Here is a 20,960-nt window from a genome sequence, read left to right on the forward strand (position 1 = left end):
GACCATTCCTCTTTACAAAACATCTCTAGTTCATTCAGGTTTGATGGCTTCCGAGCATGGACAGCTCTCTTTAACTCACACCACAGATTTTCAATTATATTCAGGTCTGGGGACTGAGATGGCCATTCCAGAACATTGTACTTGTTCCTCTGCATGAATGGCTTAGTGGATTTTGAGCAGTGTTTCGGGTCGTTGTCTTGTTGAAAGATCCAGCCCGGCGCAGCTTCAGCTTTGTCACTGATTCCTGGACATTGGTCTCCAGAATCTGCTGATACTGAGTGGAATCCATGCGTCCCTCAACTTTGACAAGATTCCCAGTCCCTGTACTGGGCACACAGCCCCACAGCATGATGGAACCACCACCATATTTTACTGTAGGTAGCAGGTGTTTTTCTTGGAATGCTGTGTTCTTTTTCCTCCATGCATAACGCCCCTTGTTATGCCCAAATAACTGAATTTGAGCTTCATCAGTCCACAGCACCTTATTCCAAAATTAAGCTGGCTTGTCCAAATGTGCTTGAGCATACCTCAAGCGGCTCTGTTTGTGCTGTGGGCAGAGAAAAGGCTTCCTCTGCATCACTTTTGCATACAGCATCTCCTTGTGTAAAGTGCGCCGAATGGTTGAACGATACAGTGACTCCATCTGCTGCAAGATGATGTTGTAGGTCTTTGGTGCTGGTCTGTGGGTTGACTCTGACTGTTCTCACCATTTGTCGCTTCTGTCTATCCAAATCTTTCTTGGTCTGCCACTTGAGCCTTAACTTGAACTGAGCCTGTGGTCTTCCATTTCCTCAATATGTTCCTAACTGTGGAAACAGACAGCTTAAATCTCTGGGACAGCTTTCTGTATCCTTCCCCTAAACCATGATGGTGAACAATCTTTGTCTTCAGGTCATTTGAGAGTTGTTTTGTGACCCCCATGTTGCTACTCTTCAGAGAAAATTAAAGGAGGAGGGAAACTTACAATTGACCCCTTAAATACTCTTTCTCATTATAGGATTCACCTGTTTATGTATGTCAGGGGTCACTGAGCTTACCAAGCCAATTTGAGTTCCAATAATTAGTTCTAAAAGTTTTGGAATCAATAAAATGACAACGGTGCCCAAATTTATGCACCTGCCTGATTTTGTTTGAACAATTATTGCACACTTTCTGTAAATCCAATAAACTTCATTTCACTTCTCAAATATCACTGTGTGTGTCTCCTATATGTTATATTTAACTGACATGTTTTATCATAACAACCAACGATTTATACAGGAAAATAATGACTATTAACAAGGTTGCCCAAACTTTTGCATCCCACTGTATATATATATTTATATATATATATATATATATATATGTATATGTAGACTCAAACCGATTATGACAGCAGCAATCCAAGCTGTGAGAAAACACTGTGAGAAAACACTAAAAAGGAGGTGTGTCAGACGTCGCGGTACATTTTCTGATGCAGCTAGACGAAAACAACTTTGTGACGCTACTGCCAAATACTCACAGAAAAATCCACAAGTTAATAGACACACTGTTGCTAAATACTCGCAGGTAAATCCACAACTTAATAGAGACACTGCCACTAAATACTCGCATAGTGATTTGGGTAGTGAACAGTTCGATGAATGAAACCTGTTATCTTTACAACGGTTGACAAACATGGAATGTAACTTGAACACTACACGTCCTCCAAATACAAACCTGACTGAAAGAAATAATGATAATCAAATCCTTGATGACAGCAACACTCATAATAGTGACAAAGCAATTACTTTGACCCTCATGTTACGTTATTTTTAAAATGTTTCCTTTTCTTTTTAATAACTTCTTTAACACACGACTTCTCCGCTGCGAAGCGCGGGTGTTTTGCTAGTTGTTTATATATTTCAAAACTTTCCTATCTTTACATTTCCCCAGCAAGGCAAGTGTTTCACTAGATGCCTATGACTATTATTCACCATGGATGAAAACCACACTGTATGAAAAATTAAGAGTCAAAACCAACTTACACCAAGATCATAGGAAGAAGTGTGAGTACCACCTCTAGGTTCTCAAATATGAGTAGGCAGGTCTTGTCAAATCTTGCTTAAAAATGGGCAAATCATTTCATGTTTTAATACTTGAATTATGCCATAGATAAGTAATGAGAGAATTTCGGCTTTTCTAGTTAGTCAAGGTAGTCTCAGCTGAAGATGAAAAGAGCAGGCACTCTGCTGTGCTACCTTAAGCTCAATCCTCCATATATCCCCAGATCCTAATCAGAGAGGAGACATATATAAATATTGTATTGGAAAGAGAAGCAAAATGTGACACTTTCTTTTAAAAGTATCGATTTTTTAATTAAAAACTCAGGTTACCCTTTAGTAATATGCTTGTGCTACAATAAAATAAATAAAATGAAATATCATTACAATACTTATTGCAAGTGTGATTCATGTTTAAAGTGTACAGTTACATAAGAAGAAAAATGAAGAATTATAAATTACTCTTAATTCCATTATAGACAATCATTTAATTCCAAGAACAACGTCATAGCATTTTCCAGTCCGCTGAACCTGAATGTCTTTGAATCCTGCAGTAGTAAGTAACTTGAAAAATTCTGATGGTGGCCGTTCTTTTCCTTCCATTTGAAGCAGCATGTTGAGGGAAAGGAGCTGAGAGAAGATGGGACCTCTTCTGTTTTCATTGAGCATGGACTCCACTATCAGGACCCCACCACCTGCGTGACAGAAATAAGCACGTGTTTACTACAGCTATCTTGATGTCTTAACTAAAATCACACAACTACAATTCCAGAGTAATTTCTGTCTATACTCCACTTATAATGAATTTCTTAATAGTAAACTTTTTAACTTGCAGAGCAACTTGTGATAAAGCAAATTACAGTTCAGCTATGGGAACAAAATAAAAAAATAAACTATGCAGGTTTTTTTTTTTTTTAATCAATGTTTATGTTGTGCTGTGGGGAAAGCAGACAGGTTGAAGGGGATAACCAGGAAGACAAGTCAATAAGTAGGCAAGGACTGAAACCAGGAAATTGAGAGTTATCGTGTCTAAACCGGGTGGCAAGGTGGTGCAGTGGTAGTGCTGCTGCCTCACAGTAAGGAGACCTGGGTTTGCTTCCCGGGTCCTCCCTGCATGGAGTTTGCAAGTTCTCCCCATGGGTGTTCCAGTTTCCTCCCACAGTCCAAAGACATGCAGGTTAGGTGCATTGCCATTCCTAAATTGTCTCTAGTGTGTGGATGTGTGTGTGCCCTGTGGTGGGATGGCACCCTGCATGGGGTTTGTTTCCTGCCTTGTGCCCTGTGTTGGATGGGATTGGCTCCAGCAGACCCCCCGTGACCCTGTAGTTAGGATATAGTGGGTTGGATAATGGATGGATGGATGTTTAATTCAAAGGGTTCTCTTTCTATTGGTCATCTACAATTGTTGTTTTTTTGTTTTGGTATCATTTCTTTGGAACAGTCACTAATGAGGTTAAACAAATAACTTATTAAGGACGTAAGACATTGTGAAAACAAAACAATATAAAAAAAATAGAAAGGCCTCCAAAGTTAACAAAATACTTTTCTGCTTTCCATGATTTTTTTCTGTTTTATCTTCACTTCTGAAGTTACTCTTGCATAGCTTAGATAAATTAGTTACACATTTACTGCATATATTAGGTATAGACAATGTTTCAACCTGCTATTGTTTAAAAGACTTTTAAATTCTTTAACCCTTGTGTTGAAAAGGTCCTGGATATTATCAACTTAGGGCACCGGGCATGTAAATAAAAGAGATGAAAAAATAAAGTAAAAAAAAAAAAACCTGGCTTGCTCTGTGCATAAATCTTGTGCAGCAGCTGCAAGCACTTCTCCTCTTCCCAGCCATGAATAATGCCAGCTAGGATATACAGATTGGCTTCTGGAAGCTCTCCATTGAAGAAATCACCTGCAAAAGGATTGTTAGTTAGGTTTAGTAGATGAGCAATCAAAAGCACATTGTGTTACAACTGAACAGATGCACTCTGAAAACAATTAGGATCCCAAAGGACATATGAACTTTGTTAACTTGTTATTCTTTGGACAAAAAAAATCCAGTGGCAGTAAATGGAATTTTCTAAAAAAAATGACTTTTAAAAATCACAAAATACAATTACTCCTAATGTATCATGTTCCTGTTTTTACTGCAAAAGGACAGTCAGATTTTATTAATTATTTCTTTAAAAACTTAAACTTAAATTGTGTTTAATCTTTTTCTAGTCAGATCTTTGATGTCTCAAACTACATTTAACACATTCTATGTATGATTCAGGACCCTATGTTTAACTTGAATAATACAGTATTCCATCCATCCATTTTCCAACCCGCTGAATCCGAACAGGGTCACGGGGGTCTGCTGGAGCCAATCCCAGCCAACACAGGGCACAAGGCAGGAACCAATCCTGGGCAGGGTGCCAACCCACCGCAGGACACACACAAACACACCCACACACCAAGCACACACTAGGGCCAATTTAGAATTGCCAATCCACCTAACCTGCATGTCTTTGGATTGCGGGAGGAAACCAGAGTGCCCGGAGGAAACCCACGCAGACACGGGGAGAACATGCAAACTCCTAATACAGTATTTGATACATTAATCTTATTTCATGTGGAAGTATTCCAGTGTTAACACCATCTCAAGGAATATTTATGGAGAACCACTGTTCACATATACATTATTTTTACAAGTGGAGCATAAACAATTTAAGTGACATGCTCAGGGTCATAGATTAAATGGGTAACCTTGTGGCTTCAATTTCAAAACTCCTAACACAGAATTAAGAATATTAATTAAATATTCAGCATTATTCATGTCTAGTAAATAAACTAAACATGGAAAATTGTAAACCAAAGTTAAAAAGCAATAGGTGGAAAAGGTAGCATTTAAAAACAATGTGAACTCTCATTTACACAATATTGTTTTAAGTTAAAGGTCAAAGCAGAGTACACATGTTTACCCTTAAATGGGAAATTCTGATGGTTATGTTTGTTCAAATTTGAATAAGAAAAAATGTCAGACAAAAAAAGAAAAATAGAAACATAAGTGCATACAATACTTATATACTTTATTTTTCCAATTTAACATTTATGTCATTTAAGTCATGTTAATACGTTCGACAACACGATCCATTTAAAAAGTCCACTGACGTTAGCTTTTAACTGTGTGAGTCTCAACTGACAGGTCAATAAACGTTGAGGCAGATGGCTGGAGACTCCTGAGATGGAAGGATGGGGGAAGGCAGCTTTTCCAGGACACTGCCTCCCCCAAAATGCTAGATGGGAGCTGCACGGCATCCTAGGATGTGGAGTGCCCCGTTGGGTACCGTGGTGCTGCCAGGAGGAGATGTGAGAGGAACAGAGGAGCCGTACTTCATCCATAGCCCGGAAGTACTCGTAAGTCACAAGGGCGAGAGCCCTGAAGTACTTCCAGGGTGAAGGAAAAAGCCAATTCTCCATCTGACCCGGATTAAGGACTATATAAAGGACTGTTGAAGACCCAGCAAGTGAGCTGGAGTTGGAAGGTAGTAGAACAGAGCTTGCTGGGAGGTATGGAGGAGAAATTAGGAAATAATATTACTTTACTGTTATGTTTATTGTGGCTGTGGTGCTTTGGAGGCACTATTACAGAAGTAGAAAAAAGATTAAAAGTCTTCTTGGTACTTTTAGCATGTGTCCAGAGCATCAGTCTGTTGGGGAAAAGGTGGGTAATAAGTGCCACAAAACGTCCATTCTATTACAACATACAAACATTTTGGTATCTGAGCCCTCAAGACTTGGTATTGCCTTTGTGAGTTGAACAATATCAATGTTACAACAGTTGCAATCATGACACGTATCACTGTGGATATTGCACTCAATGTACCCCCATAAAGCCTGGCAGATGATTATTTCAGAGTGCAGATTAAAGTCATCCACAATTAACTTCAAGCAGCCCCTACAAAAGTAATATCTCATTTGAAGATGAAGAACTCAAACAAATAATCTTTTAAAATAGTACATAAAATTTTGAATATAAATTGAGCAGTTTGCCTTTATAAATCTTAATAATCTTGTAAATGTGTCCTCCATAAATCTTGGACAATCTATTGACAATCCCTGGGTTGGGGTATGGTGGCCCTATAGTGCAATGCACAAAAAAAAATTAAATCATGCAAAAACAAATCAGAAAACATAAACTAAATTGAATACGCAAAAGCAAATTAGACTGTGCAAAATCAAATTGGAAAATCAAAAACAAATCAGAAAATGCAATAACAAATTGAGTACAAAAAAGCAAACTACATACGTTTTGTGTTTTTGCACGATTTAGTTTGTTTTTGCACACTGCACTTCAGGGCCATAGTATTGGGGTGTCTTACTAAGCATCAAGCACCATTAAGAAAAGACATACAATCAACAATTGAGGGGTTTTGTGGGATTGGAAACCCCTGTGAAATAATGGGTGCCGATGTGCCACTAAGCAATGAAACACAGTCGATGAGCTTTTTCCCCCGATAATACCTACACTGAAGTTCAAAAACAGATGTGACAGACAGTTCAAATTTCTGCACTACTGCCAGGACTGAGATGGGCCTAGTGTAAGCAACAACTGTTGCGTCTAACTTAGTCCCCCTTGTCCAACTCTGGCAAAAATGTCAATCAAACCTCGAAAGCAGTGCCTAACTCAGAAATACTAATTAATGAAACATGCATGTGTTTGCAGTTAGACAGGAAACCATAGTACCCGGAGGAAACACACAAGGACTTGGCGATAATGAGCACATATACACAGACAGTAACTGCACTGAAAATTAAAAGCACTTTCCTAGAGCCGTGAGGCAGAAACTCTAACCAAGTGCAGTATTATGTGATAATAGTTTTTCTCCGTAAGACAAGCAAAATTCTACCCTTTAATCTGCTGAAAGACATGTGAGGAATCCTGCATTTGTTAGACTACAGTACAACAGAAGCCTTATATTTACTTGGCACGGCTTCATCTCAGTCTAGGAATCTGCTATTTGTTGTCGTAGCTGAGTGTGTTCCCTGCCAGTTGTAATCCTTGGACATTTCGGTTACAAAGAAGTTCTCACATATTTCTGAGGAATACACAGGAGAATGCTCCTTACTCGACTGGATAAGACAGCTTTTATGTTGCAAGTACTGTGCTGCTGTGGGTGTGATGTCAGACTCTCTCCTAGCCCCTTCCTTCTACACCAGCTTGGACTGGTACAAGTTCTATTGCGTTTATTTCCTAGAAATTCTTCACAAGGCCAGGCCAGCATTCCCCACACCATTATGATTCTTAAGAAATTTCTTCTAATCTTCTAGTCACCAACAGTAGTTAGATCGGGGTGGGCAGACATTTTTTATGAGGTGAGGAAGCAGAAGTTTTGGGGTTTTTTTGCTGGAAGAAGTTAGGGGTCTATTAGTCTCTCTGTTTAAGGTTATTTTGTTGAGAAAACTATTTGTCAATAAAATAACTTTAAGTCGAAGATGATTACTTATTGTTTTACTGGCAGAATTGGGTGTGACTCAATCAAGAGTGTGGTGTTTGTACAGGGAATTGTACAATAAGGTAAAGTGCAGGAAAAGAAGCAAGATTAAAACCAAATTTAGAACACCTAAGTGATTATCCATCCATTATCCAACCCACTATATCCTAACTACAGGGTCATGGGGGTCTGCTGGAGCCAATCCCAGCCAACACAGGGCGTAAGGCAGGAAACAATCCGTGGGCAGGGCGCCAGCCCACTGCAGGGCACACACACACCAAGCACGCACTAGGGACAATTTAGAATCGGCAATTGACCTAACCTGCATGTTTTTACACTGTGGGAGGAAACCTACGCAGACACGGGGAGAACATGCAAACTCCCAAAGGGAGTACCCGGGAAGCAAACCTGGGTCTCCTAACTGCGAGCCAGCAGTGCTACCCACTGCGCCGCCCCCTAAGTGATATTTAGAAAAGCTAAAAAAAAGTGCAAAAAGACTGTATTGTGGTTTTGAGTGTTTAAATTACACAAATTTACATTTTTTCAGTTTATTAATGCATCACAAGATGGGAAAACTGTGCAGTCTCTTTCTGTCTTTCTATTCTGATGAGCTTCTTAAATACGGCCTGGCTGCAAAATAAAAAATGTTTAGGATTTGACAGGGGTAAAATTGAACCATTTTGCATTCTGCCATCAAGTGACACCTAGCAACCATGAGCAAAGTTATACAACATAGGAATAGAATGTAGCTGTACACTAGGGCTGGGTGATATATTGAATTTTCTATTCAATTGGATATTTAAAAATTGATAAAAATCAATATGCAAAAGCCAATATCGTAATATTCAGCGTTTTAATTTTCAACAACTTCTTATGAACGTCAAAAAAAAATTCACAAAATCTCCAGTGCTCTTTTTAAGTGTGTCTACGTTTACTACACCCTGTGATGGTCCGGTCGGCTCCATGCTCTCTTGTTGCTTCTGGGAGCTTCTTGAACCTGAACCATCGATAGTCATGAACTGAGATAAGCTGGGCAAATGAGGACACACACATGCAGCAAGGGCTAGGTGAAAATGGTGTCAAGTGCTTTTACTAAAATCAAAAACCAAACAGTGTTTAAATAAGTAGTGCAGTGTATCCAGTTCTTCCTCTAGTTAAATAAATAATCCATGTGTAGGTGGAGGTTAAAATATCCATATAAATATTTCCATGAAAATGGGGTTTAAAAAAAAAAAAATCTGTTCCTTAAAATGTTCACTAGCCATGGTGCATCCTTTCTAAAACTGACGTCTCTTCTGCTTACCCCACACGGGTCCTTGCAGATAGAGGAGATATCCTGCCTACATGTACAGCCAAACATTTTCGCGTAGACTCGTGCCCCTGCAGTACCACTGGCTCCCAAAATGGCACTGCACCGAGCCTCACTTCTCCAAGCTCTCCCTGTTATTCTCCGGCCCTATGTGAGAATGAGCATTGGGTCGCTCCAGCTACTCCAAAAATGTTCAGTTGGAGTAGCCCTCTTCACCCTTACGCTCCTCCAAGGGGCTCTCCTCCCTACCTCTTGCCCTCGAAACACCAAAAGGTGTGATTTTTTTCCTTTTAACCTCTGACTCTCTTCTGTTGTCTTTCTGTCCTTTCTCTGTTTTCTCTCCATTTGTTCCCCTCAGCCATGCAGGCTCTTCTTATATTACCTTGGTTATTTATGTGCAGATATGACACTCCACCTACTCAGAGGCCTGAATGTGGCACTTGACTAATCCGCTCACTTTAGTACGTGAGTGCGCAATCAGCCAAGCACCATAATCAAACCCAATTTCAGCACAACAAAATCTAAATTGTTTTTGTAAAATCCCTTTCAATCTAGACTGTCTCAATACCTTGTTGCTCCATAAAAGAATCTACTAAACTGAAAAGAAGCATTTCTTTCCACAACTAAACAGCAAGATATACAGCATCTTCAGCTTGGAGTAGAAGTCATGGACATGGAGCTTTTGAATCTGTAACTCATTATAATTCAAAGGGTAAACATTTAGAATGGCAGTTCTCAACCAAACCAAAAGGAAATTGTAGCCATCTATATGTAAAAGCACCTATGTTTTAATAAATATATACAGAACATAGTAGGGATATTCTAACAATACAAATCAGCCTAGTTAATACACAAAATGACAGCTATATTTAATATAGCAATCGCAAAATTATTATTACCTCTTTTGGTAAAGTTCTTTCTGCCTGTTGTTTTTAAGAATTTCTTTACTTATTTTATCTGTATTATCAAACTATAAACATAAATACTACTGCCATGCTGGAGATTGGGGTTTGCAAGGCTATACTAAATCTTCACCCTCCTGTATATACTTGCCCCTTTTCTTCTGGCTGGGTGTCTGGATTTAAGTGAACATAGAAAACTACAGCAGCGTTGGCAATAAGTAAACATATGAGATACAGTTAATAAGTTCTAACTTGTAAAACTCATTGCCACATGATGCTACTGTGGATACAATCCATTGGTCTGTGAATGTTACATATCATGGAGAACATGTCCATACCAAAGTTCACCACAATTCCCAAAGAACAGCTAAGCAGCTGAGGGTAGACAATCTAAATATTGCAAGTGCCCCTCTAATGGCAACAGCCAGTGACACAATCCAAAGACATTTTGATGGCACATGTTGATAGCAGTACCACAGACCTCAGGTAACTGTGAATCAGATTCTCAGTTAGAAGAAGTAAAAATAAATGATTTTTACTTTGGATAAAGAAATTAAAATGTGTTCAATTAGATATTGATACATAAATATATGTGTACATTTATATACAACATACAACACGCTCTGCACTGTTTGCATTGCTAAATAAAATATTACACACAAGTACAATAAAATAAAAATAATAATACCAACATTACTATCAAAATGTTTAATTTGTAAGGACCTAGATCCCAGGCAGGTGACTGTCTTTGTGGAATTTGCTTACTGCCTCAGCCAACATGTTTTCTCTATGGTTTCCTCTCACTTTTCAAAAATATGAATAAATGTGTCTAGATTGGCTGCTATGTTAGCTCAAACCTGCTGCCATGGTTCAGGTTCCCCACTACCGTACAGCATAAAAAAGCAAAGAAAATAGATTTATGGATGGATGGATGCATGGCAACATCACTTCTTGGTTGCCAGTATGACAGACAGAATGGCATGCATTTGTAAACCACAAAATTCATGGCAAACTTCCACCAATGACACTGGGAAGTGACATCACTTACAAGTGTGTGAACTGGGCCTTATGATAGATTTTCAAATGGTTGTATGTAAGTGATGATTGTACACTACAGTCTGTAATGACTGTGGACATATTAACTGGCCAGCTACATTAAGCATCCACAGTAATCCTATCAAACTTTTGGTACCAGACACAAAATCCAAAATATTTACTTGAAGGGAAACAAATAAGCTATACTCTACTTTAATACTAGGGTGTTGTACCGTGTTAGCCATTATGAATGTAGAGAAAAGCCAGACATTGGCAAGATGTACTGAAGAAGGGGCCTGAGTTGCCTCGAAAGCTTGCATATTGTAATCTTTTTAGTTAGCCAATAAAAGGTGTCATTTTGCTTGGCTTTTCTGTACTTTAATGTAATACAGACCCCTGCTGGTTAATAAAGGGATTATAGCTCATAACTGTGAGTGATGTAGGAGGTGGATCAGTTAGTTGGGCTATTTGGGTATTTCTGGAGTTTTTGTTAGGAATAAGGATTAATTTTATAAATGTGCTGTAAAATAAAATATATGTTCTTTCAATTGTGCTGTCAAAAAATCTACAAACCTTAACTGATAACGTCATGGTCATTTAAATATTAAGGGAGGGCCAGAAACTCACTTTTTATAGAAAGCACAATGTTAATTATAAGGAATTACATGATGGAAGGAGAAAAAACAGGAGACCGTTTATGGTGGTGGTGTTCTAGTATTGTGTACCTTTCTGTCATAGCAAAAGCCACTTTTCAATTTTCTCTAGAGTTTTGATATTGAAATACTTTTTCGGCCTTTTCTCTTTTTCTTGAATTTTTTTTAGATGAGGTTCTCTTTAGTGTTTTGAGTGTATGACCTCATGTCTATTTATGGATTTTGCCTTTTCTTGCCTTTCACTGCCCACCCTGCATGATCATCTGCTCATTTTTGTTTACCATAACTGGATTATAGAATCATTGAATACACAATAATTGCCTTTCACTTGGGTGGCACGGTGGCGCAGTGGTAGTGCTGCTGCCTCGCAGTTAGGCTGGTTCCCGGGTTCCTCCCTGTGTGGAGTTTGTATGTTCTTCCCGTGTCTGCATGGGTTTCCTCCCACAATCCAAAGACATGCAGGTTAGGTGGATTGGCGATTCTAAATTGGCCCTAGTGTGTGCTTGGTGTGTGGGTGTGTTTGTGTGTGTCCTGCGGTGGGTTGGCACCCTGCCCAGGATTGGTTCCTGCCTTGTGCCCTGTGTTGGCTGGGATTGGCTCCAGCAGACCCCCGTGACCCTGTGTTCAGATTCAGCAGGTTGGAAAATGGATGGATGGATGTCTTTCACTTTCATCATGTTTCTTAATCTATCACTTTGTCCAAATATGAACCCAAAAAAGGGTACAGGCTGTTTTCCAAACTTGAAGACGCACCCATTGACTAGTTTTATTGGTTACAATACAATTTAGGCTATAATGTGTGCTACAGTAGATAGCATATAATTAATTCAGCAATAACAACATAGCATGTCTGCTTTGTATGAATGAGGTATAAAGTCATTAGCTGCTCAGACACAGGTAGCTCCTACAACATGCTATTTCTAGTGAGATATCTCTCCATGGGCAACCAGAAAAGCTTGAGGGCAAGTGTATTCATCACCAGGGACAGAGGTGATCCACTGACATTCTGTCTCCCATTCAGACCCATATACCTTGATAGCCTCTTTCTGGATGTTCCGCTATACTGCTTTTTTACCCTCACTTTGTGAACACAGTGTAATGGCAAGGATGAGGCTGACACACAAGCTCACTCGGTGCACAGTGCTTGTTTGTCTGCAACATTAGCAAGACACAAAAATGAAAGTCATTCACTACACATGTATAACTGGTTTGATTTTAGTTCTCATGTTATTCTCTGCACTTAAGATCTAGTGTATATATGAAATAATGTGTATGAAAACAGGAGCCAAATCGCATTCCTTACTGATTCAATATGGTACACAGAATTTTACAGGTGGCAACCCTACTGGTGTTTGGATGAAGATGATTAATAATAAAACAACAGAGAAAACGATCATGTGCCAGTGACCCGCTTCTACTATTGATAGACTTGCATTTAGTGCTGCTTCATTAATAACACCTGAACCGTGGTCAAACTAACCAGTACAAATTAATGAATTTAGGGGATGCTTTAAAAAATTTAAATCACAGAAAATATTAACAAGTTAATCACATGCTTTAACACCAAATAATCAGCAGCTGCAATATTATTCATATACAGTATGTATATAATACAAGGTTGACTGACTCATTCACTCACTTCTTCAACAAAAACACTATTTTACTTTTAGTTAAAAAGCTGAACTATGGTAGGATGGTACATCTAGGGCATTGCCTGATAAGTGTTTCAAAATCTTATCATTTTGGTATGTTTTTGTTGTGAATACCCCTTTCAGAGCATGTGTCATATGTATTATGTAATGTCTTATAGAGATAGTTCACATTTATTGGCAGCGAATTAGTATTGTTTTAGGTTTTTTTAATCTAATGTGATTGGACTATCTTTGATGTACTACAGTACATCTGGAAAGTATTCACAGCGCATCACTTTTTCCACATTTTGTTTTGTTACAGCCTTATTCCAAAATAGATTAAATTAATTTTTTCCTCAGAATTCTACACACAACACCCCATAATGACAATGTGAAAAAAGTTTACTTGAGATTTTTGCAAATTTATTAAAAATAAAAAACTGAGAAAGCACAAGTACATAAGTATTCACAGCCTTTGCCATGAAGCTCAAAATTGAGCTCAGGTGCATCCTGTTTCCCCTGATCATCCTTGAGATGTTTCTGCAGCTTAATTGGAGTCCACCTGTGGTAAATTCAGTTGATTGGACATGATTTGGAAAGGCATACACCTGTCTATTTAAGGTCCCACAGTTGACAGTTCATGTCAGAGCACAAACCAAGCATGAAGTCAAAGGAATTGTCTGTAGACCTCTGAGACAGGATTGTCTCGAGGCACAAATCTGGGGAAGGTTACAGAAAAGTTTCTGCTGCTTTGAAGGTCCCAATGAGCACAGTGGCCTCCATCATTCGTAAGTGGAAGAAGTTCAAAACAACCAGGACTCTTCCTAGAGCTGGCCAGCCATCTAAACTGAGCGATCGGGGGAGAAGGGCCTTAGTCAGGGAGGTGACCAAGAACCCGTTGGCCACTCTGTCAGAGGTCCAGAGGTCCTCTGTGGAGAGAGGAGAACCTTCCAGAAGGACAACCATCTCTGCTGCAATCCACCAATCAGGCCTGTATGGTAGAGTGGCCAGACGGAAGTCACTCCTTAGTAAAAGGCACATGGCAGCCCGTCTGGAGTTTGCCAGAAGGCAGCTGAAGGACTCTCAGACCATGAGAAACAAAATTCTCTGGTCTGAGGAGACAAAGATTGAACTCTTTGGTGTGAATGCCAGGCGGCACGTTTGGAGGAAACCAGGCACCACTCATCACCAGGCTAATACCATCCCTACAGTAAAGCATGGTGGTGAAAGCATCATGCTGTGGGGATGTTTTTCAGCGGCAGGAACTGGGAGACTAGTCAGGATAAAGGGAAAGATGATTGCAGCAATGTACAGAGACATCCTGGATGAAAACCTGCTCCAGAGCACTCTTGACCTCAGACTGGGGCGACGGTTCATCTTTCAGCAGGACAACGACCCTAAGCACACAGCCAAGATATCAAAGGAGTGGCTTCAGGACAACTCTGTGAATGTCCTTGAGTGGCCCAGCCAGAGCCCAGACTTGAATCCGATTGAACATCTCTGGAGAGATCTTAAAATGGCTGTGCACCGACACTTCACATCCAACCTGATGGAGCTTGAGGGGTGCTGCAAAGGGAATGGGCAAAACTGGCCAAGGATAGGTGTGCCAAGCTTGTGGCATGATCTTCAAAAAGACTTGAGGCTGTAATTGCTGCCAGAGGTGCATCGACAAAGTATTGAGCAAAGGCTGTGAATACTTATGTACATGTGATTTCTCAGTTTGTTTGTTTTTTTTATAAATGTGCACAAACCTCAAGTAAACTTTTCATGTTGTCATTATGGGGTGTTGTGTGTAGAATTCTGAGGAAAAAAACAAATTTAATCCATTTTGGAATAAGGCTGTAACATAACAAAATGTGGAAAAAGTGATGCACTGTGAATACTTTCCGGATGCACTGTATGTCATGTTGACATTGTTGGTTCACATTTCACACCTATCTTTACTGTTACGCCCATTACAGATAAGCGAGCATGACCTTAAAGAGATGGCAACTTTAAGCGAAACCTCATAAATCAGAGAAAATTTATTTATTTCTTTAATGGAACACCTCTTCATAAATCGTTCACTTGAAGATAAAAAGAAGATAAAGGCGCTTGGACCAGACTGACCTGACTGAAGAATTCAGCAGCAGGCAAGTGATTGAGGACAAGCTTATGCACAGATCTTTCCCAGCTCTTGTTATGATAAACGGAGTTGGTTAACCAGGTATGGTGTTAATTTGTGCAGCATTAAGTAATTTAGCAATGGCAGAGACACCTGTGATGCTTCTCGGTGGAAACTTTAATTTTAAAACAAATGTTTCAGATGACTCTCCGTATAAAAACAAAGTAGGGCTGGCCATGCTAATATCTGCAAAGTTCGATAAATTAGCCTGGCTGGAGAAACTACTGGAACTGTATAGATGAGTTATAAGGTTCCAATTGTCTGCTATTGGATTATAGCGGTTATTTTTGTAATTATTGAAGTGATGATATAGTGTCACATTATTAAGGTAACTATGAGTATAGAAAGGGCAGCTCTTAGTGTGTGTGATATTTGCAATGAGATCAGTTTTTGAGATTTTTAAACTTCTGCGTTTTGAAAGCTGCGTTTAGGGTTATTTTATGTAAATGGTTACTTCTCCAAACCATACATTCAAAATTTTGAGAACTCTGTAGTGCCTAAACCTGCAATGTAATAACAGTTTGCCTTAATAACAAAGGGCCTTCTTTTAATTGGCATTATACAGCTCCTACAACTATAAAAATTTAAAATACTTACAATGAGTAACCACAGAAGCAATTCAATGCCATGCTAAGTAATGTTATTTATTTCATAAAATAGAATCTAAATATTAATAAATACAAATAAGCAAAATTATTTGCATACAACCTGACAATAAACTTAGGATGCTGTGACTCAGGTGGTTTGTTATTTTTGCAAGCATTGAAAAATAAATTTTTGATGCACCTGGATTTTTATTCTTTTTCATATTGTACAGAGATCTACTCTGCCATATGAAAATGTGAACAAACATATGTGCCTTGGCAACTGGTTTAATATTGAAAAAGTAAAATAATGATGACAGCAGCCTTGAGCAATGCTAGAGACATATCAAAAATATTGTGATATTTGTCATAATTTCGACAATAAATGGAATTACTTAAATGATAAGTATTTCCAGTATATCACAATACCTAAAGTATTATATTTATAGCCGATCTGATGATGTATTAACTTTACATTTTTACATAATTAATAGAATACAGTAGCATTAAACACTGTCCTGTATAATTACAAAATATGCAAAGACTCTGTCTTTTCTTTTTATACACTGTGTGTTTTATTCCCTTAGTGTGCTTTAGTAATAGGCTTACTGTTTGTTAAGGTCATGCAGGTTAAGAAGGTTGAACAGAGCAAGCGCTCAAGAGGGTGAGAGAAAAACCTTCACTTGACAGTGTTGTTCAACGTAGGCCATTTTTTTGTTGTTGTTTTGTTTTTGTTTTATTTTTTGCATCTTTGTAAGCCCATACTTTTAGTTTCTTATAACAGCCAAGAAGGACAGTTTTTTATTTTTAATGTCTGGGTCTGTTAATTTGTGCACGTGCATCTTCCAACATTGTATGCATTATTGAACAGGATTTTATTAGAGGATCTCCCTTGTTAGGCTGCTGATGGTCAAGTTCAACTATTTTTTGGCCACATCACTACTAGTAATAATAATTCTTTACATTTATATAGTATTTTTCTCACTACTGAAAGTGTTCTGAGTGTAGGCAAAATTACAGTTTGTGTATGTGTTTTCCTTTTCTTTTCTCCTGAGCTATGAACTGCTCCTTCAGTTTGTCCCCCCAAAAACTGCACCCTCTCACAAAGTTTTTTTACCATCTGCTACAGGGTGCATCCATGTTCATTTGACCTTGGCTTCAACTGGAATAAACAGAGTTCTGCGCTGTATGTGTTTAAACTAACCTTAAGCCATTGCAAATGTGTCACAAGGTTGTAATAAGCTCAGATGTTAAATACACTAAGTCTTTCTGTCATGGTGAGGTGGTAATAGGTGTCAAATTTGCTTTTTATTTATTTTACGCATGTAACATACATTTTTATCACTGAGCCAATTAGAACAGCTAGTCCATCTATACTTTCCTGTGGATTCTGGCATCTTTGGTCTTTTTAAAAGGAATATCTAGATGCTGTTCAACACAAGGTTAATTTTAGACTAATCTGCTTTTGAATACTTTGCTACAATAACCACATTGTTTTAGTAAATAGTTAAAAGCAAAGTTTATTTTAGATAATATTTGTGTGTGAATATTTGAGTGTGCCCTGAGACGGGCTGGTGCTAAGCCTAGTATTGGTTCATTGCATTCAACACTGCTGGGGATAGGCACTGGCCCTCCGTGACTTTGTACTGGATAAGTAGATTAAAAAATTATTAGCTCAGTTGCTTGAACACCCTGATCCAGAAATATTTCAAAACTGGTTGAGGCATCTGCTTTTCATTTTTTATCTCCCAGTGCTGTTGCCCACAAGGTCAGCAGAATTAAGACCATTTACTGGATTTTGTTTGTTAAAAACACCAATGGTATAAAGAAAGGCAACGTTTCTGGAATGAGAAAACTCATAGTTATAGCTAGTGTACTTTCACAAAAAGCTAAATTTGTTTTAGACCCTCTGATGGGCAATATAGCTTGTGCAGTGAGTCATTAAAACCTGACAAATAAACACAAGCTCTTTAGGTCAACATAGCAAACAACAGAACAAAGACCGCAATTAGTAGCATTTATACTCATTCCATGATGCCTCAAATGTTAAAATAAGCAAAGGAGTGGACCATTGGCACGTTACAGGCAGACATTTCATGTGCCAGTATTGCCACATACTGGACTAAGAAATCTTTCATAAGGATCTGTCTGATGTGTCTATCCAGAGAAAGGCATTATTTCATATTTACCATATCTCATATTTACTGTACTGCTGCTGAAAATGCCAGCAGACACAATGCCTACGTCAGTGAGATGACAGTGAGGGACAGGCTCCATGCTGCTGGCCTTAGAGGAAGTAGATGTGCCAGATGCCCTCCACTTAGATGTTTTAGTTGCCTCATTCACAGCATGACAATTCCATGCAAACCTGCTGTAATGAATACTTGTGTTCATGCGCTGCCTTGACCTGCCTCATCCCCAGCCTTTAACTTCATAAACTACCTTTGTGGAGCCCTGGACAGCAAGATCTGGCAATATACTAGTCTTAATATTTATGATTGTTTTTGTTTCACTCTTGGTTTGTTGCTGTAATGTTTTGTTTTGCTATTTTGTTTATTATTAGTTCAATTATATTTGAAATTTCAATCCGTCAATGAGTTTTATGCCGGACCCATTGCCATACTATATAATATTGGTTAATAGTCTGCTAATTCTACTATTGATGAAACCCCATTTGGCAGAGATTACATCTTAACAAACTTTCTGTGAAAATAAAATAGGATAAAAATGTAAGTATATTACCTTCTTTAAATGTGATACAGTCATCTATTCCACAAAAGTGCTTCTTGGCCATTTTTACCACTTCAGGTATATCAAATACAGTAACGCTACAGTGTGGGTAGACAAGACACACTTCACGTGCCAAGGTACCAGTGCAGCCTAAAAGAGGAAAAGCACACAATAACAGGCAACAGTTGACAGCATTGTATTGTATGGTATAAACAGAAACAGAAATAAATACTAAAACATCTTCTCAAGTTGAAGTATTACTAGATAGACATAAATTTACTTAAGGAAAAATACCTTATATGCAAACTACGCAAGTCAAAGTAAACAAGTAAGCTTGGAAAAAACTACAAGTGCAATATGGTTACTTTATAAAACTGAATTTAAAATTTAATACAATTAGCAAATATCCATGATGTACACATCTGTATATTGTCACAGGAGGCTGGGGGTGGTATCCAGCCAGGATGCCCAGGAGGACCAGAGGAGGGCTTATGCCTCTACCAGACCACATGGGGGCGACTACCCTGGTGGCTTTGGGGACCACGGGAACTGAGCTTGGAAGCTCAACCCTATAGGGGCCCGCGGTCAACTCCAGGGGGCACCCCAATGCCTAAGGAGCCCTGGCCCTCAGCACTTCCGCCACACCCGGAAGTGCTGGGGGGAAGAAGACCAGGGACACCGGGTCAGCAGCCGATACTTCCACCACACTGGGGAGTGCCAGAGGAAGATTATCGGGAGGCACCTGGAGCACATCTGGGTGGGGATAAAAGGGGCCGCCTCCCTATATTCGAGGGCTGGAGTCAGGTGGAAGAGGACAGGGCTCGGAGGAGAGGAGTGGAGGCAGACCAAAAGAGAGAAGAGGCATTGTGAGGCCTGGACTTTGGGGTGATTGGTGCTGCGGCACTGGGTTGTGTGTGGCATAATGGCAAATAATACTGTAAATAAATGTGTTGTGGTGCATTTGAATATGCCTACCTGTCTGTATCCGGGCTGTTCCCCACAATATATACACATATACACAGAGGTGGGTAGTAACGAGTTACATTTACTCAGTTACATTTACTTGAGTAACTTTTTAAAAAAAGTGTACTTCTAAGAGTAGTTTTACTGCACCATACTTTTTACGTTTACTTGAGTACATTTGTGAAGAAGAAATGCTACTTTTACTCCGCTACATTGAGCAACACTCGAATCGTTACTTTTTTTCCATTAGATACGCTATATTTTAGCCAGAGAGAATCCGCCAGTGGATCTACTGCATGACTGTTTCACCAATCAGACATAGCAATAATAATCACAAGATTCTGCTTCACCAATCAGACGTAGCAACAATAATCACATGGTTCCGTTTCACAAATCAGACGTAGCCATGCAGTCACATGACCACACACAAACTGTAGCGGCATAGTGGCACAAACTCCTCACAGACAGCGGACAGGGAAAGAAAGAATACAAGTGGAACCTCGGTTTGCAAGCATAATTTGTTCCGGAAATGTGCTTGCAATCCAAAGCACTCGTATATCAAAGCAAATTTCCCCATAAGAAATAATGGAAACTCAGATAATTCGTTCCACAACCCAAAACTATTCATATAAAAATGATTAATATAAAACATAATGTAAAAATACACAAAACAAATTAACCCGAAAAGAATCAAGGCTGGTGTGAGTGAGTTTCTAAACTTTTGTAGGATTTCACCCAATGGGACGACACGCAAAAGAGCATCCCGAAGCAACCACAGGCACCCAGCGCCATAGCAGTTTGGCGTAAAAGCGAATCCGAAAAGATCACGGTCATGCTATAAGCACCTGCCGTTGATGGGTTATACAAGGAACAAGGAACATTATAAATGCGCAGGGCACAGTATTACTTGGCCACTAACCTGCGCATGACCCTGCCTGACTGCTGTGTCTGTGTATAAGAGAATGGTAGATCTCGCTACAATAAATAATCACACTGTTCCTGTTTCAAGCTGAATAAAGATGGTGTCGCTAAAGTATTGAGACTCAGCTTCATGTTTTGGGGTACACGACAGGGACTCACACATAACAGCACACACGTGGTCACAATGCTGTAGTAAACAGTACACGCTCGTACGGATGTTGACTATATGAGCGAGGCACGCCGACTGACAATTGTCCAGTTGTGATCATGTGACACTCGGCAGACAAGGCGTATATTTTTCTTAAAAATTTTAGCTCGTCTTCCAAAACACTCACAAACCAAGTTACTCGCAATCCAAGATTCCACTAGTACATGAAAAATGAGAGTCAACTCCTGCTGAAGCTTAACCATCACTTCACTGAGTGAAGAACAAGCACGTTTTAACCAAACATGCACAGACACAGACAGTCAAGGTAAAGTGAGACTTCTTGTACGTGCACAAGCTGCCTTGTTCTAATGTTATTTTCTATCAGCTGTGCTATTTGGAGGGCAAGTGAATATGCAGTATTATAC

At 39.2% G+C, this 20,960-nt stretch overlaps 1 protein-coding gene across 3 annotated transcripts in view; it reads right to left on the bottom strand.

The window, feature by feature from the left end:
- Positions 1 to 2,314: 2,314 nt before the first annotated feature.
- Positions 2,315 to 20,960, bottom strand: part of asmt2 (acetylserotonin O-methyltransferase 2) — a 43,099-nt gene continuing 24,453 nt past the window's right edge. For all 3 annotated transcript variants that reach the window (XM_039751699.1, XM_039751700.1, XM_039751698.1), the window contains 3 exons: positions 18,516 to 18,653; positions 3,808 to 3,930; positions 2,315 to 2,716 (listed from right to left, as the gene is read on the bottom strand). In XM_039751699.1, coding sequence (XP_039607633.1) covers positions 2,505 to 2,716; positions 3,808 to 3,930; positions 18,516 to 18,653 — 473 coding nt within the window. In that variant the 3' untranslated portion in view covers positions 2,315 to 2,504. The remainder of the gene's footprint in view (positions 2,717 to 3,807; positions 3,931 to 18,515; positions 18,654 to 20,960) is intronic.

This window comes from Polypterus senegalus, chromosome 4 (assembly GCF_016835505.1).
Source record: "Polypterus senegalus isolate Bchr_013 chromosome 4, ASM1683550v1, whole genome shotgun sequence".
NCBI classification, from domain to species: domain Eukaryota; kingdom Metazoa; phylum Chordata; class Cladistia; order Polypteriformes; family Polypteridae; genus Polypterus; species Polypterus senegalus.